General features: G+C 42.9%; 1 protein-coding gene across 4 annotated transcripts in view; it reads left to right on the forward strand.

The window, feature by feature from the left end:
- The first annotated feature begins 2775 nt into the window (after nt 1-2775).
- LOC126416409 (solute carrier organic anion transporter family member 74D-like) overlaps nt 2776-22591 on the forward strand; it is a 130561-nt gene continuing 110745 nt past the window's right edge. For all 4 annotated transcript variants that reach the window (XM_050084125.1, XM_050084134.1, XM_050084141.1 and 1 more), the window contains exons 1-3: nt 2776-2944; nt 8036-8183; nt 11814-12033. In XM_050084125.1, coding sequence (XP_049940082.1) covers nt 8079-8183; nt 11814-12033 — 325 coding nt within the window. In that variant the 5' untranslated portion in view covers nt 2776-2944; nt 8036-8078. The remainder of the gene's footprint in view (nt 2945-8035; nt 8184-11813; nt 12034-22591) is intronic.

The following is a 22591-nucleotide window of genomic DNA, read 5'->3' on the forward strand; positions in this document are numbered from 1 at the left end:
TCATTGCCCCATATTTCCACATGACCAGGCACCCAGCAGAAGGACACCTCCTTACCCCGTAGTTGGAGCAAGTGCAGTTGGTTATACATCAGCTGGACCATCTCCTCAGTTAGGTACAGATTCTGCAATGATTGTAAGGCACTAAGAGAATCGGAGCAGAGGAGAAATCGATTGCCCCGAACACGATTCATCCGCTCCAGTGCCTTCAGGATCGCGTGGAGCTCCTCTGCGAAAACGGTATTTTCATCAGGGAGGCGAATCCGGGTACCATGATCAGGGAACACTACAGAACTGCCAAGGAAATTCTCCTGTTTGGAGCGATCAATGTACTACCTTTCTCAAAATTAGTCAAATCTAAAATAAGTCTGGGTCTCCGGAGGAGCCAAGGTCGAAATCTGCTCCAACCGCGACGGAAAACATGAAGACCAGCCATATCTGTCGCAGAGAGGCAATCCTGTGCGCGAATCCTATAGAGCTGCGTCGCTCGTTGCCGGTTATGAAATATCAGTGCCAGATGAAGCTGAGCAACGGTATGGTATGCAGGTGTGTATGGTGTGGACAAAGTTTTGTACGCCTGGCGCACCGTAAGTAGCCGCCGCCGCATATGAAGCGGCGGTTCACCAGCCTCTGCACAGAGGCTTGTTATGGGGCTAGTTCTGAATGTCCCAGTGGCCAACCGAAGCCCTTCATGGTGCGCAACGTCCAACATCTTTCAGTAAAAAGGCCTCGCCAACCCATACACCGTGCATCTATAATCGAGCCGAGATCGCACAAACGTCCTGTAACACTGGAGCAGACACTTCCTGTAAGCTTCTCATGTACTGTGGCTAAGACATTTTAAAATAATTAAAGCGTTAAGTGACCGTTGTTTCAGGTCTTTAAGATGAGGCAACCACGTAAGCTTCGAGTCAAAAATGAGTCCCAGAAATCTCACCGTGTCTTTAAAAGTAAGGACAGTGTCCCTCATCCTCAACTCAGGAAAGGTTAAAATCGAACGAGAACGGTGAAAAAGAACACTCACGTACTTCTCGGTGGAAAACTTAATACCACTCTTCTGCGCCCAGTCATCCAAACGTCTAAGAGTAAGTTGCCACTGACGCGCTGTCGTTGCAAGGCTTGAAGAAGAGCAAAACAAAGAGAAATCATTGACAAACAAGGATCACTGACAGGACTTTTCACCATGGAGACAATGCTATTAATAGCGATGGCAAAGACAGTCACACTTAAAACGCTACCCTGAAGTACAAAGTTCTCCTGCCCAAAGCGGTCAGACAGGATGTCACCAATTCGGTATCTATAATATCGTGGCGGGAGGAAAGTTTGGAAGCTAGGCGAGAGGTACTGGCATACGTCATTTGTCCGTGAAAGGCAAAGGTTCAGGGCTCAACTCCCAGTCTGGCAAAAAGTTTTAATCTGTCAGAAAGCTTGAAATCAGCGCACACCTCGACGCGGAGTGAAAATTATTCTGAAAAACAGATTTTAGTCCAATATATTGGTCTCATAGGGTGATGGTGATTCGTCTATCAGTTGGAATGTTGATTCTCAGTAGTATGGCTCTGAGCACTATGGGACTCAACTTCTGAGGTCATTAGTCCCCTAGAACTTAGAACTAGTTAAACCTAACTAACCTAAGGACATCACACACATCCATGCCCGAGGCAGGATTCGAACCTGCGACCGTAGCGGTCTCGCAGTTCCAGACTGCAGCGCCTAGAACCGCACGGCCACTTCTGCCGGCTCTCAGTAGTACTTCGGTGTAAATGGAGATATATAAGTCGGGTGTCCAACTGTTTGTTTCGTCATTTTTTTGTATTTCCAATTTATCTTTTTTGAGAGTGGCTTGATGTGCTTCGTCATGACTTCCTCTTCTGCGCCTCTTAATCTCAGAGTAGCACTTAAGTCCATCGTCTTCCATTATTTGATAGACTTATTCCAACACTGGCTTCATCTACAGTTTTTGTTCTCTGCGTGTCTCTCTGTAGTTATCGATAACGACGCATACACAAGTCTGCGCCGGCCGGTGTGGCCGAGCGGTTCTAGGCACTTCAGTCTGGAACCTCGCGACCGCTACGGTCACAGGTTCGAATCCTGCCTCGGGCAAGGATGTGTGTGATGTCCTTCGGTTAGTTACTTTTAATTAGTTCTAAGTTCTAGGGGACTGATGACCTCAGATGTTGAGTCCCATAGTGCTCAGAGCCATCTGAACAAATCTGCGCTACACAAACACTTTGAGCGTTATTATGACGGCACAGGTACATACAGTAACTGATACACTCCGGTGAAAACGAGTTCGAACTAGGGACGCAGTGATCAAATCAAATGTCCAAATGTGTATGAAATCATATGGGACTAAAATGCTAAGGACAAACACACACACCCATGCCCGTGGGAGGACTCGAACCTCCGCCGGGACCAGTCGTACAGTCCATGACAGCAGCGCCCTAGACCGCTCGGCTAATCCCACGCGGCAATCAGTATTTTCTATAAAATGTCTGCTTACATTGTCGTTAAAGTTCGATATTAAGCCGCAGCTCCCTTCCGTGTCTTCCAAAATGACAAAAGTGTGCTGAACGCCTCTGGTTCATTAGGTGTCAAGTTTATTTGTCGCCTGCCCGCAAAATGTCTGACGTCAGACAACCGTAGCATTACCCGTGAGACCGTTTAGTCTGTAGGGCTGTGTGGGTGCGAGCTTGTTGCTGCCAAGTTCGCTTAACTGACGTGGCTAAAGGCGCACACCGTGCCAAGGCCAGCGGAGCCAACGGCAGACGTCGCGGGCCAGTCACACGCCGCACGTCGAAGCGTTCGCTTCCGACGACGCTCCGCCACGGCGCCAATTCGTCACGCATATCGCTGTTACCATACGATTGTTAGTTGTCCCGCCTCTCAGAATCTGCGACGCTATTTACGGAGGTCTCTTTGCTACCGGCGTTCAGGACAAACTCAGGTATGTGCTTCTTATTGCTATTTTTTTAAGCTGAGTAGTGCGTGAAACAGCCCATGCTTTGAACGATACGTTTATAAGGATAAGCTGAATCAGCTCTATGCCACTACAATAATGCACACGAACGTAATTTAGTGTCCAGGTTCTGACATACCCTACCACCTAAAGCTAGACATACAGCTGCGACAGTGCTTTTAAAATTACTGCAGCATGTAACGTTACGACAGGAGAAGTAAGTAGAATTTATTAAATATTTAGTAGCTGAAGATGGCGCCTTATTGTGGGTAGTAGTAGTAGTAGTAGTAGTAGTAGTAGTAGTACTAGCTTTACTCATCGGTAGATCTCTTTTTACAAGTATATAGGACATGTCAAACTATTTACAAATTTAGATCAATTTAAAATAACCTAACTCCTATAAACATATATTTACAGACTTCTAGTTAGAGACAATCTTTAGTTTACTCCTGGTATACAATACTTTTTTTAAAATTACTTATTAAATAATGTAATGCCACATTGTTCACTCATATCTCACTACCAGTCACTGAACACACTATACAAACATTGTTTCATAACACTTCACTCACTACACACACACACAGACACACACACACACACACACACATACACACACACACACTGGTGATCTCTGGCCCATTTTCTTTACCGCAACTTCCCATTTGCTATCCTGAAAAACTGAGTCAGCATTCCTCCATAATGAGTGAGATGTTGAGCTCAGAAAGCGGAAGAAGTGTTAGTATTGTGCTATCCATAGTTTGGGGGTAAGTATTTCTAGAAAGGAAAAAAGCGAGTGGTTCTAGACGTAAGGAAAACTGCCGAATGACTTATATCTCACATACATATTTTCGTCAAGAACAGACAAGTGCTTCAAAATTGCCACAAAAGATGCTACAAAACCAAACTGGTTCACAAACTGGCTTGGCACTGGCCCTTATATAAACGAAAAACGATGAGAAACTTGTCACACACTACCGCCATTAGGATTTTTACAGAATAATACAGGCGAATTAAACAATCACAAAGTTTTAAACGTGGCAGTAAGTTCTGCATACCTAAAGAAAATATTTGAAATAGTTTAATTGTTGAATTTCTAAAATACCTCATAAAAATTTGTGTAATTTTGTTTAAACAGTTGCCTTTGAAATTTGTAAAATTTAACTAAAATATGTAATATTTCAGTTTGCATTCGTTTACATAATTCTAATGTAGGAGAAGTAGTAGTTTATACATCATTATATCTTTAAAGTCATGCTAAAGATTGTACAAGTTTATAATGTTTACGCTTTGACTCATCACCAGAGTTAATTTCGTTCTTCATATTAGATGATTCAGAAAAGCCTGCAGCTATGTCATTAATGATTTAAATGATGGAAACTGCACCAGTTACTTATTTTTTTATGCTTAGCACAACACGTTTCGGTTTGTTTACATGAATATGTTTGGTGATGTTTGCATGTGTGATTTTCTGCCTCTCTTGCGAATCTTTTAAATTAGAAGGTATTATGCCTCCTCCATTATTCGGAATATCACGATATATTCTATATGATGAAGGAGGCGAAATACCTTCTAATTTAAAAAAGTCGCAAGAGAGGAACTAAATAAGACATGCAAATATCGCCATACATATTCATGTAAGCAATGTTCTTGAAAATGAGAATAAATTCTCGAAACGTGTTGCGCTAAGCATCAAAAAGTAAGTAACTGGTGCAGTTTTCATTATTTAAATCAACTAAGTCGCTTTAATTTATTTCCTTGAGATATCTGTAGTGTAGATTTGTGTATTTTATTCCAAAATTTCAATGCATAGACAAATTTCTTTCCTTTTGGATTTGAAATTACAAAACTGACTGAACTGAAATACGTATAGGATGTTTCGATTGTATAATTTCGTAATTCAGCATAGAAGTAGACATAACGAGAACGGAGTGCATCACAAAATTACCTTGAAAACGCTTAACATGCTTCTGTATGAACCTGGTATCGAGTACTTCATCATGCAGCTGTCCCAACAAGCCAGGCACACGTGAAGGGCAGCAACAACATACACGAAGGAAAAAGTGACTGCTCATGGTATTGCGACACTTCCTTTCAAACAACCAAATAAAGCCATATGACATTCCTGAGAACGACGTATGACTGGCTGTAATGGTTCTACAGTTCACGTGGAGTGTTGCAGGTGGGTATATGCTCTTGAGAAGACCGTTACAGGACTATCATTTGCACTCACCTAGAATCTTCATACCATGCTCCCTGCCACCATAGGCAGCATGTTGTCATCGGCTCTTTGATAACTCACTTTTGACATTAAGTCGATCGCTGCGAATAAATGGGCTAGCTGGCAGGTGTCAAAGACTATTTAACTAACGATTTAGGAAACCAAGACTTTTTATTGAGCGCAGTTAGTAAAATGAATAAACCCACCCAGAAAGACTTACTTAAGTAACTGACAAGCATATAGGAAACGGAGCAGAATGGAGTACAGTTACCAGTCCACATGGCTTGTCTGTGTTTAGAAGTACCTAGAGTTCTTGAGTTTACGTACGCTTTGACTATACCTCACAAGCATGAGACTAACTTTTCTTGCACTTGAGTGCATTTTAGGCTTAACTCCTATGACTGGTGACCTGATAGCCATCGAACTCAGTGCATCTTTCTGCTTCAGAATTACGCGCATCGTTTAGTTTACTTTTTTGACTAACGTTACAGTTTTTTGGTGTCAAAAAGCTTCAGAAGTTTTATGGAACGTGTAACGGAACTGAAATGAGGGTAGGCTGCACAGTAATTTGGAGCCCGCGCGTCGGAAACGGGCGCACTGGTGTGAGACTGCCAGGGAGTGCACCCTGATTCCATCTATTGGCGAAACCGGGAATTAGCGCTACCTGTCAGACCATGCACTAAGCTCTTGGAGTCAAATGTATTCTTTTTCTTGGTAATTATAAGTTATTACTGTATAATTTAATATTGTAAAGCGCTAGTAGTAAATTATTATGACTGGTATGAACTCCAGGGTAATAAATATAAATTTTCTTATATACTAAATGATTTCAGTGAAAAGGTGGTAGGGGAACGCCCCCACTCTTGGTGATACGAGCGTAGCTAGGGGTAGTTGGAGACACAGGGACTGAACAATGGAATGGCCTGGGGAGTGTTGACGTGATCGGACGTGTGTAACTGTGCTCACGCAAAAGTGATAGTGCAACAGCGAAGAGGCGAATATCGTCGCCGCTTGTGGAGTAAAACGCGACGAATGATTATCGAAGCCGCCTCCATGCCATTGGGGCTGATTGTAAGAGTTCCTGCGCCCAGATTTTATGGCGGACGTGCAGTAGCTTATACGAGCGCTACGGCTCGTAGTTCCAGCCGCCATTAAGGGCATGAGGCATGAAGAGCTGCGTTAGCCACATGCATCTCACCACCAGCACCGACACGTCTACCCAAGGCAAGACTGCTTGCAATTGTTAATTCGAACTTTGTATAAATGTAAAAGGAGACTACCAGTTTTCTTTTATGCAAATACAGAGGACAGAATATAGTAATGAGTAAAATTATGACGCATGTTGTTCATTGTAAAGTGTAGTAACCTCAAACATAGTATAGTGAAATCAGACTGAGGGCACCATCGCCTCTTTCATTTACAATTCTTTTTGTTGTAGAATACTTTAGCGTACAAGAATGTTGAAAAGAGCATTGGTCACACCAGAATGAGGCGCCTATTTTAGTTACTTAAATTTTTCTGAGTAACCTTTCAAGTAAAGTCACTTAAGTAATTCTATATCAATTGTCCAAAGAGTAATATCCAAAATCATTACATAAAGTTGAAGGATAGAATTGTGTTAACCCAAGTTGCATAAATAGTCTTGGTAGTAATTACCAAGCCAACTCACAGAAATTGAAAGAGTATTTGCTTTGTAGAATCACCTCGAATGATCAGAAATAGTAATATTCAGAATTAAGTTTAAATTCAACTCAAGCCGTTTCACTTTGAAACGAGCCAAAAATTGATTTATTCTTTTGCTCCTTCAGAGCTGGCGACCGTAGTTATAAGTATTTTCAGGAGGATTCGACGGTAAGTCTGCTGCTCTCGTCGTGCTGATAGGATTATCCACTGCTGCTAGCAGTGGTGATTGGGTGCATAGGCTCACTACCAAGTTAAGTGGGTCAGGTAGGCAGTGTTACCGTGTGAACTGTAGGCCGTGGATCGAACCCGTTCAATCATCACAGCTCTTTGGGAAATAGTCCTGTTAGGAGTGTGCTAATCATTAGGTAAATACTGGTGAGTAACGGTCAAAATGTACACGCAAGTGAATTTAGCAACGTCCATGTAGCACATAGTTAATGTGGTGCAATGGCGTGGGTAGTAGTGGAGTAAAAGTGAACTGAGCTTGTGGCAGCTGTGCTGTATTCAAATATTAACAACATGAATTCACTACTACCTCTTACCATTAGGACTGAGCTATTTACGGTTAAAATACGTGGCAGTAAGCGCAAAGGCGTGACAGCTACAAGTCCGTATTGGTTTTATACATACGGAATTAGGAAGTGGGTCATTCCATCAGTGGAGGGGGTTAAAACAACCGAGTCAGTTGAAAACATACCCCATTTACTGATGGAAAGATTCGGCGGTTCGGTCGCAAACGGATGACTGTAGCGTTGTCCTTGTACATCTAATACAAATCTAGAGACATCAGTTAAACGTAAAAGGAAGAAGATAAGACATCGTGCCGCACGGGGTAGCCAAGCGGTCAGAGGCGTCTTGTCTCAGTCCATGGGGCTTTCCCCGTTGGAGGTTCGAATCCTCCCTCGGTTATGGGTATGTGTGTCGTCCTTAGTTTAAGTTAGTTGAAGTTAAATTAAGTAGTGTGTAAGCTTAGGGACCGATGACCTCAGCAGTTTGGTCCCATAAGGCCTTACTCCAAATTTCCAAATAGGCATTATATTAGGTAAAATGGAGCATTCAATACACGACTAATGAAAGTGAAGACTTCAAAAAATTCTGACCATTCTGAAGGTAACTTTGGCAGCGGCTAATGTAGAATTTTGCATGCTACTGTATATTGATAGCTCTATTTTCAGGTCGAGTGGACACATGCGACTCCTGCCGCAGAGTTGAGGCCTGATGGCAGCGGAAAGTGGCTGCGACGACCGGTCAGAGGGTAACACTGCGCCTCGCATGCCAATGCGGCTAGTGGATCCACAGCTTCGAGATGCGTCTGCGACAGAGGTAACAGCAGCTGTACTGCAGTATCTACCTTGCAAATGCTCTGTGAAAGGCTTAATACTATAGCTCAGAAGGAAACACTTACTGGTGAAAGTGACAATGACAGTGCAACAAGAGCTGATCTCGGTCTCATTCTAGGTGTATCGATGTTTACAAGTGCTGTGACCCAGCAATAATAAGATTATGAAACCAACTTCCATTTATTACCAAAAAACGTTCGTTTGCCGACAGATAATTTTGTGCAGCTTAGAAGAACTGAATAAACTACCTCAATCCGACTGTCAATGAGAGTCCATAACTTCGTGGACATTACTGACGCTAGAGTCGACTCACGCCGAAGTTCGACTGTTTAGAGAAATTCGTTGCGTAGCTGGCCAGAGTGCACAGTGACGGCCTGGGAAAAGAATCTGCTAGGGTCGGCGCATGAAGTTCGGTGGCGCGGCTTGTTCAGCTGTTTACTACTGTCGGCACCCCATTCGGGTTAAAGGAAGATACCGAAGCAATTCAGAGGCTGGCTGCTAGGTTTGTTACCGGTAGGTTCAGTCAATAAGCGAGTATTTCAGAGATGCTTCATGAACTCAAATAGGAATCCTTGAAGGGAAGACGACGTGGAACATTATTAAGAAAATTTAGAGAACCACCATTAGAAGCTGACTGCAGAACGATTCTAGTGCCGCCAACATACAGTTCGCGGAGTACCGAAAAGACAAGGTAAGAGGAATCAGAGCTCCGACTGCGGCATATAGTTAGTTACTTTACCCCTCACCCTATCTGAGGAGGAACAGAAAAGGAAAAGACTAGTAGTGGTACAACGTACCCTCCACCATGCACAATACCGTGGCTTGCGGAGTATTTATGCAGCTATAGATGTCAATGCAAGATGGCATCATGAGAGTCGGGTGTCTTCTGTCTAACAGTGTCCTTGCGAATTGCTATTGACTTGCGCTCCCAAGGAATATTAATCTTTGCGCCTTTTAAAACTGATTTAATAATGAAGTACTTCGGCCAATACACAGCTCTTGCTCGGATTAAGGGGCCAGAGTTGAAAACTGATTATATACATACGACTGTCGAGATAAGTCTTGCCGGCCAGGGTGGCCGAGCGGTTCTAGGCCGTACGGTCTGGATCCGCGCGACGCTATGGTCGCAGGCTCGAATCCTGCCTCGGGCATGGTTGTGTGTGATGTCCTTAGGTTAGTTAAGTTTAAATAGTTCTAAGTTCTAGGGGACTGATGACCTCAGACGTTAAGCCCCATAGTGCTTAGAGCCATTTGAACAATTTTTGATAAGTCTTCTCCATGTCACTCAGGTTATCTTTAAAATAAATAAACTGAACAGCCCTTCAGAAATTTTTACGTAAAGTTTTATCAGTGTCTAATACTTCAAAGTACATCTGGATTTCATGTCTACCTCGTATACAAAGGACTGACGAAGACACTTGAAAATGGCTCTGCCGATTGAAACTAGCTGGTTGGGTTAATAAATTATAGCACACACCTGTCTTAACAGGCAAGATGGTTTACTTCCGGTATATGACGAGTGTCGGACCGGAAAAAATTAATAAATTTATATTTTCCTTAACAGATAATACAGAATTTTATGAGGAACCCTAGAATTTGGAGTGTCAGCAAAACGGCAACTGTTACGTCAGTACATCGACAGGAATGATGACAGGAATGACATACCACTTAGGTTTTTTAACTGAAAAACTTCCACACCGACATTTATACAATCTAAAAATCTATTGATAATGTGCTTTGTTACGATCTCGATCGGGGAAAGAAACAAACTGCATGAAATACTTCAACATGAGTCAGAAAACTGGAGCATTCGTGCTTGTACAGTCAGGGATTGAAACTGAGGATCTTGTCATTGAGTAAGAAAATTCTGTTAGTCCTGTTTCATTTGTCTAATGATTTCCGAGTTTGTTTTTGATTCTGCATTAGAAGCGAATAACGTTGGTTTGTTTAGCGAAATATATACCTTATATTTATTAGTTTTCTTTCACCGCCGCGCGGGATTAGCCGAGCGGTCTGAGGCGCTGCAGTCATGGACTGTGAGGCTGGTCCCTGCGGAGTTTCGAGTCCTCCCTCGGACATGGGTGTGTGTGTTCGTCCTTAGGATAATTTAGGTTAAGTAGTGTGTAAGCTAAGGGACTGATGACCTTAGCAGTTAAGCCCCATAAGATTTCACACACATTTGAACATTTCTTTCACCCAAAGGATAAACATATTAAACCGGGAGACTTCCAAAATATCTGTACGTAAACGCTCGTTTTGGCAGAATAACTCACCGCCATAAAACATGAAACGTCCAAAAGACACTATGTGAGACCATCCATTGGTTGTTTAGGCAACCCTTGTCTGAAAACGTCACCCGACGTCGAAATTATAGGCGCTGGTGCCAGCGCCTGCCATTAGCCCACACCTTTGGCACCAACGTCACTATACACCAAAAAACATTGGAGATTTTAGAGGGTTTCAGGAGAAAAATAAACTGTGGATGGGAATCCTCGTCCGAAACTGTCATCCACCGAGACAAGAGAGCATCGCATTTATGGGAGACAGCGTCTTATTACGTAACAACTGGGTCCATCCTTTCCAGTGGCGATCGCGGCAATCAGTCGCGATCACTGAGTAACAAACAACATTGCGAGACGTTCCGCCTAAGGTCCGTCAATGTACAGTCACGTTTGCAGCCGAACGGGTGGCCTAGTTACAGGCGCCGTCCAATAAATTCGACTCTTCGTATCGTCGTTGGATGACGTTGCTGGACACGGGTTCCTGTCGTCAATTAGTTCCTCAAGACATCCTCTACAGCCGCTTGAAGTTTGTCGCAAGATTTCTGCCACTCCCTGTATATTTTTCTCACTCCATTTGAGGAATATGTGTTACAGAACTTAAAATTTCAGATCGTTTAATCACTCAGATGAAGGATCGCAACTTGGTCAAGCTTAAAAAGCAAGTAATTGACTACTTTTACACTCACTGTACATCTAACACTTGTAGCACTGAATACAGCATACGGAATGTTCCAGAAGGAAGGGCCAATATTCAAGGATATGACAGGAACGATCTTTCAAAGCAAAGAAGACTAGTAAACATGGCTCTAAAAGCATACATTAAGAGCTATGACCACTTGTTCAGCAGAAGGTATGTCTTTCACAGTTGTGAAGATAAACAATTGCTCATAGCTCTTGAGGTATGCATTTTAGAACGCGTTTTTACAGGTCACGTTTTCTTGTTGTGGTCCATACTGCCACATCTCAAAATACGGGGAAAAAAGTTTTCAGTAGGAGAAATTCGTTTCACAGCATCAAAAAAATGAAGATCAGAGCTCTTCAGGTATGTATTTTAGAGCGCCTTTTTACAGTTAAGGTATACATTTTAGAGCATATGTTTTTCTAGACTTCTTTGCATCTAATGATTGTCCCAGTCATATCCTTGAATACTGACCATTCCTCCTGGGACACCCTGTATAGCGGTATACAAACAATCAATGTCGCCCTGGTTTTACCAAATTTGTTTGCTGTTCCTGTTAGTTTAAACGAGGATCAACCTAGAATCGTTACGTGACACGTGTTAATCACGTGTTCCTACTGACAGTCACCACAAGATTGCTTTTGTTGCGCAGCCTACGGAACACGAGGCACATTCACCAGATCAAAACGAGCACGGCCTCGTGTGTGGCTTAGCTGGGTGGACTCCCAGTTGGCTCCAACGCTTCGCCAATGTTAACACGTACACTGTGTTATGGGGGATGCTCGGTATGGCCGAAATAGCTATCAACTCCTACCTCGGCGCTATCATCAACACTCTCGAGAAATCCTTCGAGCTGACCACCACTACTTCAGGTACGTTTTTGCACTGTTGATCCAAAGTAGAAGGACAGACGAATGTGCTTAACTTTGAAATCATCACTGCTTTTAATGTCTTACGATCTTCCATTTGTTATCTTGCGCTATAGTTACCCTATCTGCGTACCTTCTTCAGTAGTATCCTTAATAATATGTTATGCGTATTTTTCTACCTGTACAGTTTCTACCTAATAATGCCTGTTGCATCGCCAAGTTAACCATTCCTGTCTGCCATAGCAGATGTCCTAAAACTCGTACTTCTCACTGACTGAATTTTAACGTTGAATTTTTTTGCTTATTCTTTCTAGTATGGTACCTCTTCATTTAGCACATTGTATGTCCACTTGATTTTTGTCGGCTTACTGATAACACCACGTCTCAAATATTAGTTTTTTCTTGTCAAGTGTTCCTATACTCTCATTCTACTTCGATACAGTCATATGGCTTGGATCTACATTTTTTACCTGTGCCCCTTACTTTCACCTTGATACATAATTTTGTTTCGTAGATGGCAGAATTCTCTGGCTCTGGTGTTTAACAAATCGCTGTTGGCCTTTCTACTACTCTGCATCAATGAAAACGAGAGTAATTTCTACGTCGTACTTTTTCGTAACGAGGCAGGCCATTTGTGACTGTATGATGATAATGAAAGGCCTTAATAAAAGAGTGTAACTTGGTTTAACTTTCCGTAATTATGTATGTGTCTAGTAGAAAGCCTCACAGCCATCGCATCGCCTAATTGCTATTTTGACACTTCGTGGTATTTGCTTAAATTTCAGGAAAGATACGACCGCCGGAAAGCAGCACATATGCTCGACGACTTGTAGTTACGGTTTTCTAAGCTTATTTCACACTTTTTATAAGCTACGAGTGCAACAAAAGATTAGTGTGTTTCCCTTTTTATACGCATTTCAGTAAACTAGTAACGAGTGTGCTACTTGTAAAATGATTGAAAGTTCTGACAACTTGTAGTGTTACACGAAATAATTCCCAAGTCCGTTAAACAACCTGCGGAAGATATTTTAAGTCCGCGAACTCATACAAGCATTAAAAAAAGCTTGATGACCAGAGCTGGGATTTGTAAAATCTTAATGCACAAGATTTTTCTCAGTCGGCGAGGACATAAACAAATATAACAACTCCTTAGAAATTTCGCACGAAAACTCAACATTTTTGGGAGTGACAGATGAATCGTACACCAGCAAGGTTCCACTAGCTGTCACAGATCTTATATTTCCATGACTGTATACAACAGACTGAACGCGAAAAATGTGGTCAGACTTGAGGAATTTGTAAAATCCTCTAATTAATAACTCAAGCACACCAAAAAACAAAAGTCGGACATACGTTGTCTGGACTTTCTTCTTTCTTTCGAGAAATAAGTAAAAAAAGTTTCGATCGGGGAGGTTTCATGTCGGAGCAAGATTAGTAACAATGTAGATGCCACCACATAAACCTATTAATTTTATTAATATTCTTCCAAATAATATAAAGAGACAACACAACAATAGAATTTTTGTATTTTTGAATTTATGGTACGTGGAGTTCAAAACTCATATACTCCATTTCCGAAGAAGTCCGATCCAAATCTCAAAAATTCTCGAGGAAATCGACTTTGAAGTTCATCAGTTACGTTTCAGTATGGTACATATTTTTCTACTAGTCCTGGCTCTATGGTAGAGTGGTCGCTCTCTGTGTGGGCCTGATTTAGATTGCACGTGGAATCAAAGTTTTAAACAATTGTGAAACGTAGAGTATGTAAAGCGAACGGAACTTGTAGTCGCAAGATCGAGTCTCGTTTCGGTCGGAATTTTTTTCTGCTTTTTTTCCGTTCAGCTCGATTACCTACATCATTTATACATAATATTCATCAAATGCACTCGTATCCAAAATTAAAATAGCAAACAGAAATTTTGCAAAGTTGCGTTTATTTTGGCCAAAACAGTATAACAGGTGATTGAGAAGTAAAAACAATGACCCGCCAGGTTAGCTGAGAGCGCTAACGCGCTGCTTCCTGGACTCGGGTAGGCGCACCGGCCCCGGATCGAATCCGCCTGGCGGATTGACGACGAGGGGCGGTGTGCTGGCCAGCCTGGATGTGGTTTTTAGGCAGTTTACCACATCCCACCAGGTGAATACCGGGCTGGTCCCCACGTCCCGCCTCATATACACGGCTCGCAGACATCTGAACACTTTCGCACTATTCCGTGGATTACACTTGTCACAGACAGTTGGGGTACACTAATTCCTTTCCGGGGGGTACGGGGTGGCGGCAGGAAGGGCATCCAGCCACGCCTTCAACTAACATTACCACATCCGATTAACCATGCCGACCCTGCGTATCCGCGAGAAAAACGGCTCAAGCAAAAGAAAAGAAAGAAAGAAAGTGAAGTAAAAACAATACAAAGAATACAGAACGTAATCAACTGAAACATCCCTAACGGTACACGAAAATATTCTTCGTTTTTTTTTTCAACTTAAAGAATTCGCAAACACATTCTAACAGCTCGTCAATGTTCTCACTATGGGGTGTGACCACCTCTGTCACCAATGCAAGACTGGCAGCAACGGGACAGCTATTAATGATGTCATCTGTCTCATGTTGAGGCAATAATACACATTTTTCCTGCAGAACTGCTCACAAATCTGTGAGAGTGGTTGTTGGATGCTGACGTGATGCAACCCGTCTCCCTAGAGCATCCCAGACATGCTCTATGGGATTAAAATCGGGAGAGTGTGCAGGCCACGCCATGCGTGCAATATCTTCCGTTTCCGAAAAAACATCAGTCACCCATGCTCTGTTAGGTCGTTCATTATCGTCCATTAATACGAAGTCAAGGCCCAGAGCACCACGCGATAACCACGCATGAGATCCAAGATCTACTCACGGTTCCTGACAGCAGTTAAATCGTGCTAATTCACCTGTATAATTTCATGAAGAGTTGTTCGAGTGGTCAACATTGTCCCTGCCCACACCGTTAAGGATTTTCCTCGATATCGGCCTCATACATAATGTTTGCGTCCCTAAATCGTGTTCCACGTGCCGTCAGAATGCAAATTAGTCGAGAATTACTCTTCAGACCAAATCGGGACACATCTGTGAAAAGAACTTTGGGCCACCGTTCGACCATACAGGTGGCATGTTGACGGCTCCACTCTAGACATTCCATTCTGTGAAGACACGCAGAGATAAACGGACAGTAGGTCTCTAACAATACAGGCCCTCTGCTAAAGCCTTCTGTACACAGTTTGCCTCCATACAAGATGTCCAGTGGATGCTGAGAGATCAGATGACAGTTACAGTTCAGTACTAAGGCGGTACCGTCGTGCCCTTACAGCCAAATAATGGTCCAATCATTCTGATATCACATGTGGTCTGACCTGTCCTGGTCTCCGAGATACAGTATCGGTCTCTATACAATGTCGCCTAATCCGAGAAACAACAGATCGATTCACATTAAGCCACGGGGGCAAATCAGTTTGCGACTCTCCTGCTTCCATTCTTCCCATGGCCCTCCACAGCAGAGAGTCTAGAGGCGTCTTCACTGTACCATACTGCACCGTCAGTGAAAGTGTACACAGCGTTTGTGGATGTGGGACTACCCTGGAAGCACTACCCTACTTGATAGGTACCCTGACGTCATCGCTGGCGTGGTTGTCCGTTGATCGTAATGCCCTCTTCCGTGCAGAACGCGATCATAGCGGCATCTGCTGACAGTTTGTGTGATTATGTCGTGAATTAATCACAGAACGGGGAAATAGCAGTTTGTTGCTTTAATTTTGGACACTATTGTGTATGCTAATAAAGAGAAATAATTTGTTGTCAGGTTTATGGAGGTATGTGGCATTATATGTCTACGTAGAGGTCACGTATTCACGTTAAAAACGGGCCGCTGATTTACGCACGCGGTGATGGCACCTTATAGCGACCCACTTGGGTTCCACAGGATTTACATCAGGCAAATCTGGTAGCCGAGACGTCAACATTGACTTCACCATAATGCTCCTCAAACCACTGTAGCGCGATTCTGGCCCCGAGATGTGGACAATTAAACCGCTGAAAGATGACCGTCGGGGAAAGAATCAAGCGTGATGGGATGCAAGTGGTTCGCAGTTTCAGCCTGTATTTAATTACTGTCGCAGGTCGAAGGCAAATGCAGAAGAATGTCTATCAAAGCATATTACTGCTCTCACCAGCCTGCGTCCGTGGCGCGCTGTACGTTTCGAGCTGCCATTCACCTCGATGATGGTGTTTGTGGAAATGACCATCGACCTAGTGCAGCAAAAATGTGATTCACCGTAAGAGCTGACATGTTTACATTTATCGACGATCGAATACCGATGGGCCCTTCCCCACTGCAGTCGTAAATGATAACGACGTTGGCTAAACATGTGAACACGTCGAGTTGGTCTGCTGAAGAGCTCCATGTTCAACAATGTACAACGAAATGTGTGCTCCGAAACACTTGTGCGTGCACCAGCATTGTGCTCTTTCGGCAGAGATGCTACAGATCATCATGTATCCTAATTTACAAAGCAGTCAAACCTCCGTACCCCATGTTCTATGAAGAGTCGTGAACGTCCAACCATTTGGTGCCTGGTGGTAGTTTCACTGTCATTCTACCTCTCTCTTACAGTAGCACGTGAATATTCGAACAGCTTCGCCGTTCACACGGTCAGCGTAATAATAACTTGCCCTTTGTCAAAGTCGCTAATCTCATGTATTTCTCAATATGCAGGATATTTCTTCGTCAGGGTGATCTCCCGTCCGTGTCTGCTCCGTTTATACACTACACAACACTGTTGCTGACAGTACGGGTAATGTAACTGACGATGATAAACAGAAGGCCGAAATTCTAAACCTAGCTTTCAAAACTCGTTTACGATTGAGGACTCTGCCTCGTGATGACTGGGTGTTGTGTGATGTCCTTAGGTTAGTTAGGTTTAAGTAGTTCTAAGTTCTAGGGGACTGATGACCGTAGCTGTTAAGTCCCATAGTGCTCAGAGCCATTTTGAACGATAGAGGACTGCAGCACCATTCCCCCTTTCAATTATCGAACAAACGAAAGGATGGCTGACATAGTGTTTAGTGTATCTGGGATTGTAAAACAGTTAAGATCCTTAGACGCCAGAAAGGCATCTGGCCCAGACAGTATCCCCGTAAGATTTTGTGTTGACTATGCTACAAATATAGCACCATTCTTATCCGTCATCTATCAGAGATCATTGGAAAGGAGGAAAGTTACACAGGACTGGAAGAGGGCCCATGTCATAGCAATCTACGAAAGGGGTAGAAAACCGGATGCACATAATTACCGACCAATTTCACTGACATCGATTTGTTTACAATCATGGAACATATTTTGTGTTCAGACGTAATGACCTTTCTAGACTCTGAGAAGCTCATCTGCAGAAACCAACACGGTTTTAGGAAACAGCGGTCTTGCGAGACACAGCTGGCTCTCTTTGTGCATGATATACAACAGGCTCTAGATACCGGCTCCCAGGTTGATGCCATATTTCTCGACTTTCGAAAGGCGTTCAACTCAGTTCCGCACTGTCGCTTGCTACAAAAAGTGCTCGCTTACGGCCTATCCGATGTCATATGCGGTTGGATAGAAAGTTTTCTAATTGACAGGGAGCAGTATGTCGTCCTGAACGGGGTAACTTCAACAGAAACAAGAGTAACTTTAGACGTGCCCTAGGGCAGCGTAATAGATCCTCAGCTTTTTACGATTTAAATAACGATCCGGTTGATGGTATTGACAGCGGCCTTAAACTGTTTGCCGATGATGCTGTGGTCTACAGGATTTGTGAACAAATCAATGAGGATTTTCAGAAAATAAATGCGTGGTGTAATGACTGGCAGTTATCTCTCAATATTAGTAAGTGTAACCTACTGCGTATAACAAGGCGAAAATTCCCATTAATGTATGAGTACAAAATAAATGATCAGTCTTTGGAAGCGGTAACATCAGTCAAGTATCTGAGTGTGACTATTCGAAATGATCTCAAATGGAATGATCAGATTACACAAGTAACGGGTAAGGCGAATTCTAGATTGCGGTTTATTGGTAGAATCCTGAAGCGATGCAGTCCTTCAACAAAGAAAATACCTTACAATACGTTAGTTCGTCCAGTCTGAGAGTATTTTTCGTCTGTATGCGACCCTTACCAGTTGGGTCTGATTCAAGAGATTGAGAAAGTCCAAAGAAGAGCAGCAAGATTTGTGACTGCTACATTTAGCCATCGCGAGAGCGTTACAAATCTCATAGAAAGTTGGAAGTGGGACACACTTGCAGATAGACGACGCGCTGAACGGAAGGGACTGCTCACTAAATTCCGAAATTCAATCTTCGCCGAGGATGTAGAGCATATATTATTATTAACACCAACTTTCAAATCGCGTAATGATCATCATTCAAAGGTAAGGGAATTAAGAGCTCGTACTGAGGCGTTCAGACAGTCGTTTTTCCCTCGCGCGATCCGCGAGTGGAGCAGAGCGGGGGGGGGGGGGGGGGGGGGGGGGGGGGGGGAGGGGGGAATATGACTTTGGCGCGAATTGTGCCCTCCGCCACACAACGCTTGGTGGCTAGCGGAGTATATGTGTAGATGTAGATGTAGATTGTGTTAGGGCGTCACCAGCCCGCAACGCCACCAGCGGCATCAGGCGTCGCCATGGGTAGTGGTCATAATGTTTACACACATTTACAGGCGCTGGCACCTATAACTATGACGCTTTGTAACATCGTTGGATGACATGGATTCTCAGATTTTATTTCTTGAGCCATCAGTGTTCTGACTGGTTTGATGGCCCGCCACGAATTCCTCTCCTGTCCCAACCTCTTCATCTCAGAGTAGCACTTGCAACGTAAGTCCTCAGTTATTTGCTGGATGTATTCCAATCTCTATCTTTCTCTATACCTTTTGCCCTCTACAGCTCTCTCTAGTAGCACGGAAGTCATTCCCTGATGTCTTAATAGATGTCCTGTCATCCAACCCCTTTTCAGTGTTTTCCACATATTCCTTTTCTCTCCGATTCTGCGCAGAACTTCCTCGTTCCTCACCTTATCAGTCCATCTAATTTTCAACGTTCGTCCGTAGCACCACATCTGAAATGCTCCAATTCGCTTCTGTTCCGATTTTCCCAAACTCCATGTTTCACTACCATAAAATGTTGTGCTTCAAACGTACATTCTCAGAAATTTCGTCCTCAAATTAAGGCCTGTGTTTGATTCTAGAAGACTTCTCTTGGCCAGGAATGCCCATCTCGTCTGCGCAAGTCTGCCTTCTATGTCCTCATTGCTCCTTCCATCATTAGTCATTTTGCTGCCTAGGTAGTAGAATTCCTTAAACTCATCTACTTCGTGACCATCATTCCTCATGTTAAGTGTCTTGCTGTTCTCATTTCTACTACTTCTCTTACTTTCGTCTTCCTTCGCTTTACTCTCAGTCCACATTCTGCACTCATTAGACTGTTCGTACCATTCAGCATATTACGTAATTCGTTTTCACTTTCACTCCTGCCTACAAATTTTAGGAGTTTGTAACGGGAATTTTCGAATACCCTGAATACATCGTAGATATTTAAGACTTGAAAACGGAAATCATGTAGTTTCATTTTGTTGAAGCACCTGTGCCAGTGTTTTAGACATTTGATTCGAAGATGAGGTGCTATTCCAATAAATTGGTAGAAAATCGGCTGATAAGTGAAACTGATGTTAAATTTCCTCATAAACAGTATTACTATGTATTCTCAGAAATGGTGTCTAGTGGTTATAAACCAACCACAGTTTTACTTATACAGTGATGTCAGTATGAAAAGTTAATCAATATCACGTATATTTTTAAGTAGTTTTAAGCTGGTACATGTTTGTCCTACAATGTGTAGGGGCTTGTTATAGAATTTCCTATTAAATAACTGTTAACCGTCATCCTTCGCTTGCAGCGAAAAAAACCAACAAGGTCAAACTCTATTTCATAACTCAGTGTAACTTGTAACTTTGTAACTTTACCCTTAAACTAATTCTGTTTCGCATATTATATGCCACAAATTTTTTAATGAATGTAATATACATCGTTACGTCGCGGAATGCTTTCGGTTTTTATCTGATGGCGTAGGTGGCCAACCATGACAATTCACTGCATGCTGTTACCTTTATATAGAATGTAATGTAAACTTGGCGTTTATTACTTTGATGTTACCTTCCTCCGGTTCGTTACAATGTTAAACAAAATTGTGCCCCTGTTAAATTAGCCGTAATTGACGTCATGTAGTGTAAACTGCTATGTGGTGGTACCTCTCAGCACTAGCTTCCGTTATATGTCAAACCCTGTCGTTGTTTACTCTGTCGCAGAGTAGAGATATTCGTTACTATATGTTGACTTTGTACTGTATCCGTCAATATGGTAAAACTTTGAGAGAGATATTATTCTACAACATATTGTATAACATATATGTGACACAGTTGTGTAAGCATCATATGCCCGGTTTCATAAGGTACGTACTCGTAATTTTTGTCATTGAACTGTGGTGTATGCCCTAATACATTTTTATCTGAATGTGAGTCTGTAACCTGGACATACTGGCGACATACTGGCGAAACTAGTGGTCCAGTAATTGTGTTAACAAAGCGATCTTGGCAAAACAAGAAAGACACCACAGTACAAGCTCCTAGAAATTGCCTTAGAAGTGCCTTGTCTGTGATTTACTTCACGGATCGAAACTTTCCAAAAAATTTAAGGAGGTAGCGGCCTTTGAACGCATGAAAAATAAATGATTTTCGTAATTTTTTCAATTAAAATAAAAAGTAATGCGAAATATGATAGTATAGTTTTATTCCTTACACTTTTGTCTTTAAGAAATCATTTTGGTGTCAACATCGGACGGTTTCTATAACCGCTGCACCAGGTGGAAAGAGTCCTTGCAGCCTCAATATCGCTCATCGGCGGGACTTCCCGAAACTATCGTACTGAACCTGTAACAAAATAATTTTGTATAAGTCATTTCCAATATAATTTCTTTCAACATATCTAGAATAATTGAAAAATATGAAGGTCTTAGAAGTTAAAATCTTCTGTGTTATTAGGCCGCATCATGTTTCTTCTAAAATATCGGCGTTTCGACCCCTCTGCTGGGATCTTCCCCAGGATCTACTGGTGTCCACTACTGCTAGAACACTGTCAGAGACGAGTGTCGCGCCCTATTATAAAGACGGAGTTTTCACTCGTTCGTGCTGGAGAAGTGATAGTATTGGTTAAAATTCATATGGCTACCATTGGTGGGCCATAGTCATAGGCCATTGTAACACATAAAAAATATCTTTTACCATTTGAATGCACACTGCATCCATCACTGTCAAAACCATAATAAACGAAGTTTACAGCATGAAAACTTGCCATGTGAATTATAGTCATGGTCTATTAAGTAAATAAAAAAATCTTTTATTAAAATTTCTCCCTCTACATATATAAACTGAAGTCCTCTGCTCGTTACTTTTTCAATATCCAGTATAGCCAAAGGAGCTACTGTAGATATTTTGATGCAGTCTTCGTATTCCCGGGATCAACATCTTGCCAGGACAGATATCGATAACAGGAAAAAATCGTTGAGATTCTCGAATTCCAGGATGGATGATATATGTGTATATACACATCAAAAAAAGTTTTGCATCACCCCGGTTCCCAGAATTCCTGAAGAGAGACGTTGACGACATAGTATCAGAGACACAGTCCCTTAGACATTTCAGAGATGTTACTAAACCCGCCCAAAGATGTAAACAACCATGCATGAGCAGCGTCAATTAGACGGAGAGGGTCCGACAGCCGATCAGTTCCAGTCATTCCACCAGGAAAGAAGTTGACGGCTTGTGTTGTTTGTAGTTCAACCATGCCTAGACGGTCAATACCGCGGTTCGGTCGCGTCCGCATTCTTACTTCGTGCCAGGAAGGGCTCTCAACAAGGGAACTGTCCAGGCGTCTAAGAGTGAACCAAAGCGATGTTGTTCGGACTTGGAGGAGATACAGAGAGACAGGAACTGTCGATGACATGCCTCGCTCAGGCCGCCCAAGGGCTACTACTGCAGTAGGTGGATGACCGCTACCTACAGATTGTGGCTCGGAGGAACACTGACAGCAACGCCACCATGTTGAATAATGCTTTTCGCGCAGTCACAGGACATCGTGTTATGACTCAAACTGTGCGCAGTAGGCAGCACGATGCGCAGCTTCACTCCTGACGTCCATGGCGAGATCCATCTTTGCAACCACGACACCATTCAGCGCGGTACAGATGGGCCCAACAACATGCCGAATGACCACTCAGGATTGCATCACATTCTCTTCACCGATGAGTGTCGTATATGCCTTCAACCAGACAATCGTCGAAGACATGTTTGGAGGCAACCCGGTGAGGCTGAACGCCTTAGACACACTGTCCAGCGAGTGCAGCAAGGTGGAGGTTCCCTGCTGTTTTGGGGTGGCATTATGTGGGGCCGACGTACGACGCTGGTGGTCATGGAAGGCGCCGTAACACCTCTACGAAAGGCGAATGCCA

This window comes from Schistocerca serialis, chromosome 1, assembly GCF_023864345.2.
Source record: "Schistocerca serialis cubense isolate TAMUIC-IGC-003099 chromosome 1, iqSchSeri2.2, whole genome shotgun sequence".
Classification (NCBI taxonomy): Eukaryota; Metazoa; Arthropoda; class Insecta; order Orthoptera; family Acrididae; genus Schistocerca; species Schistocerca serialis.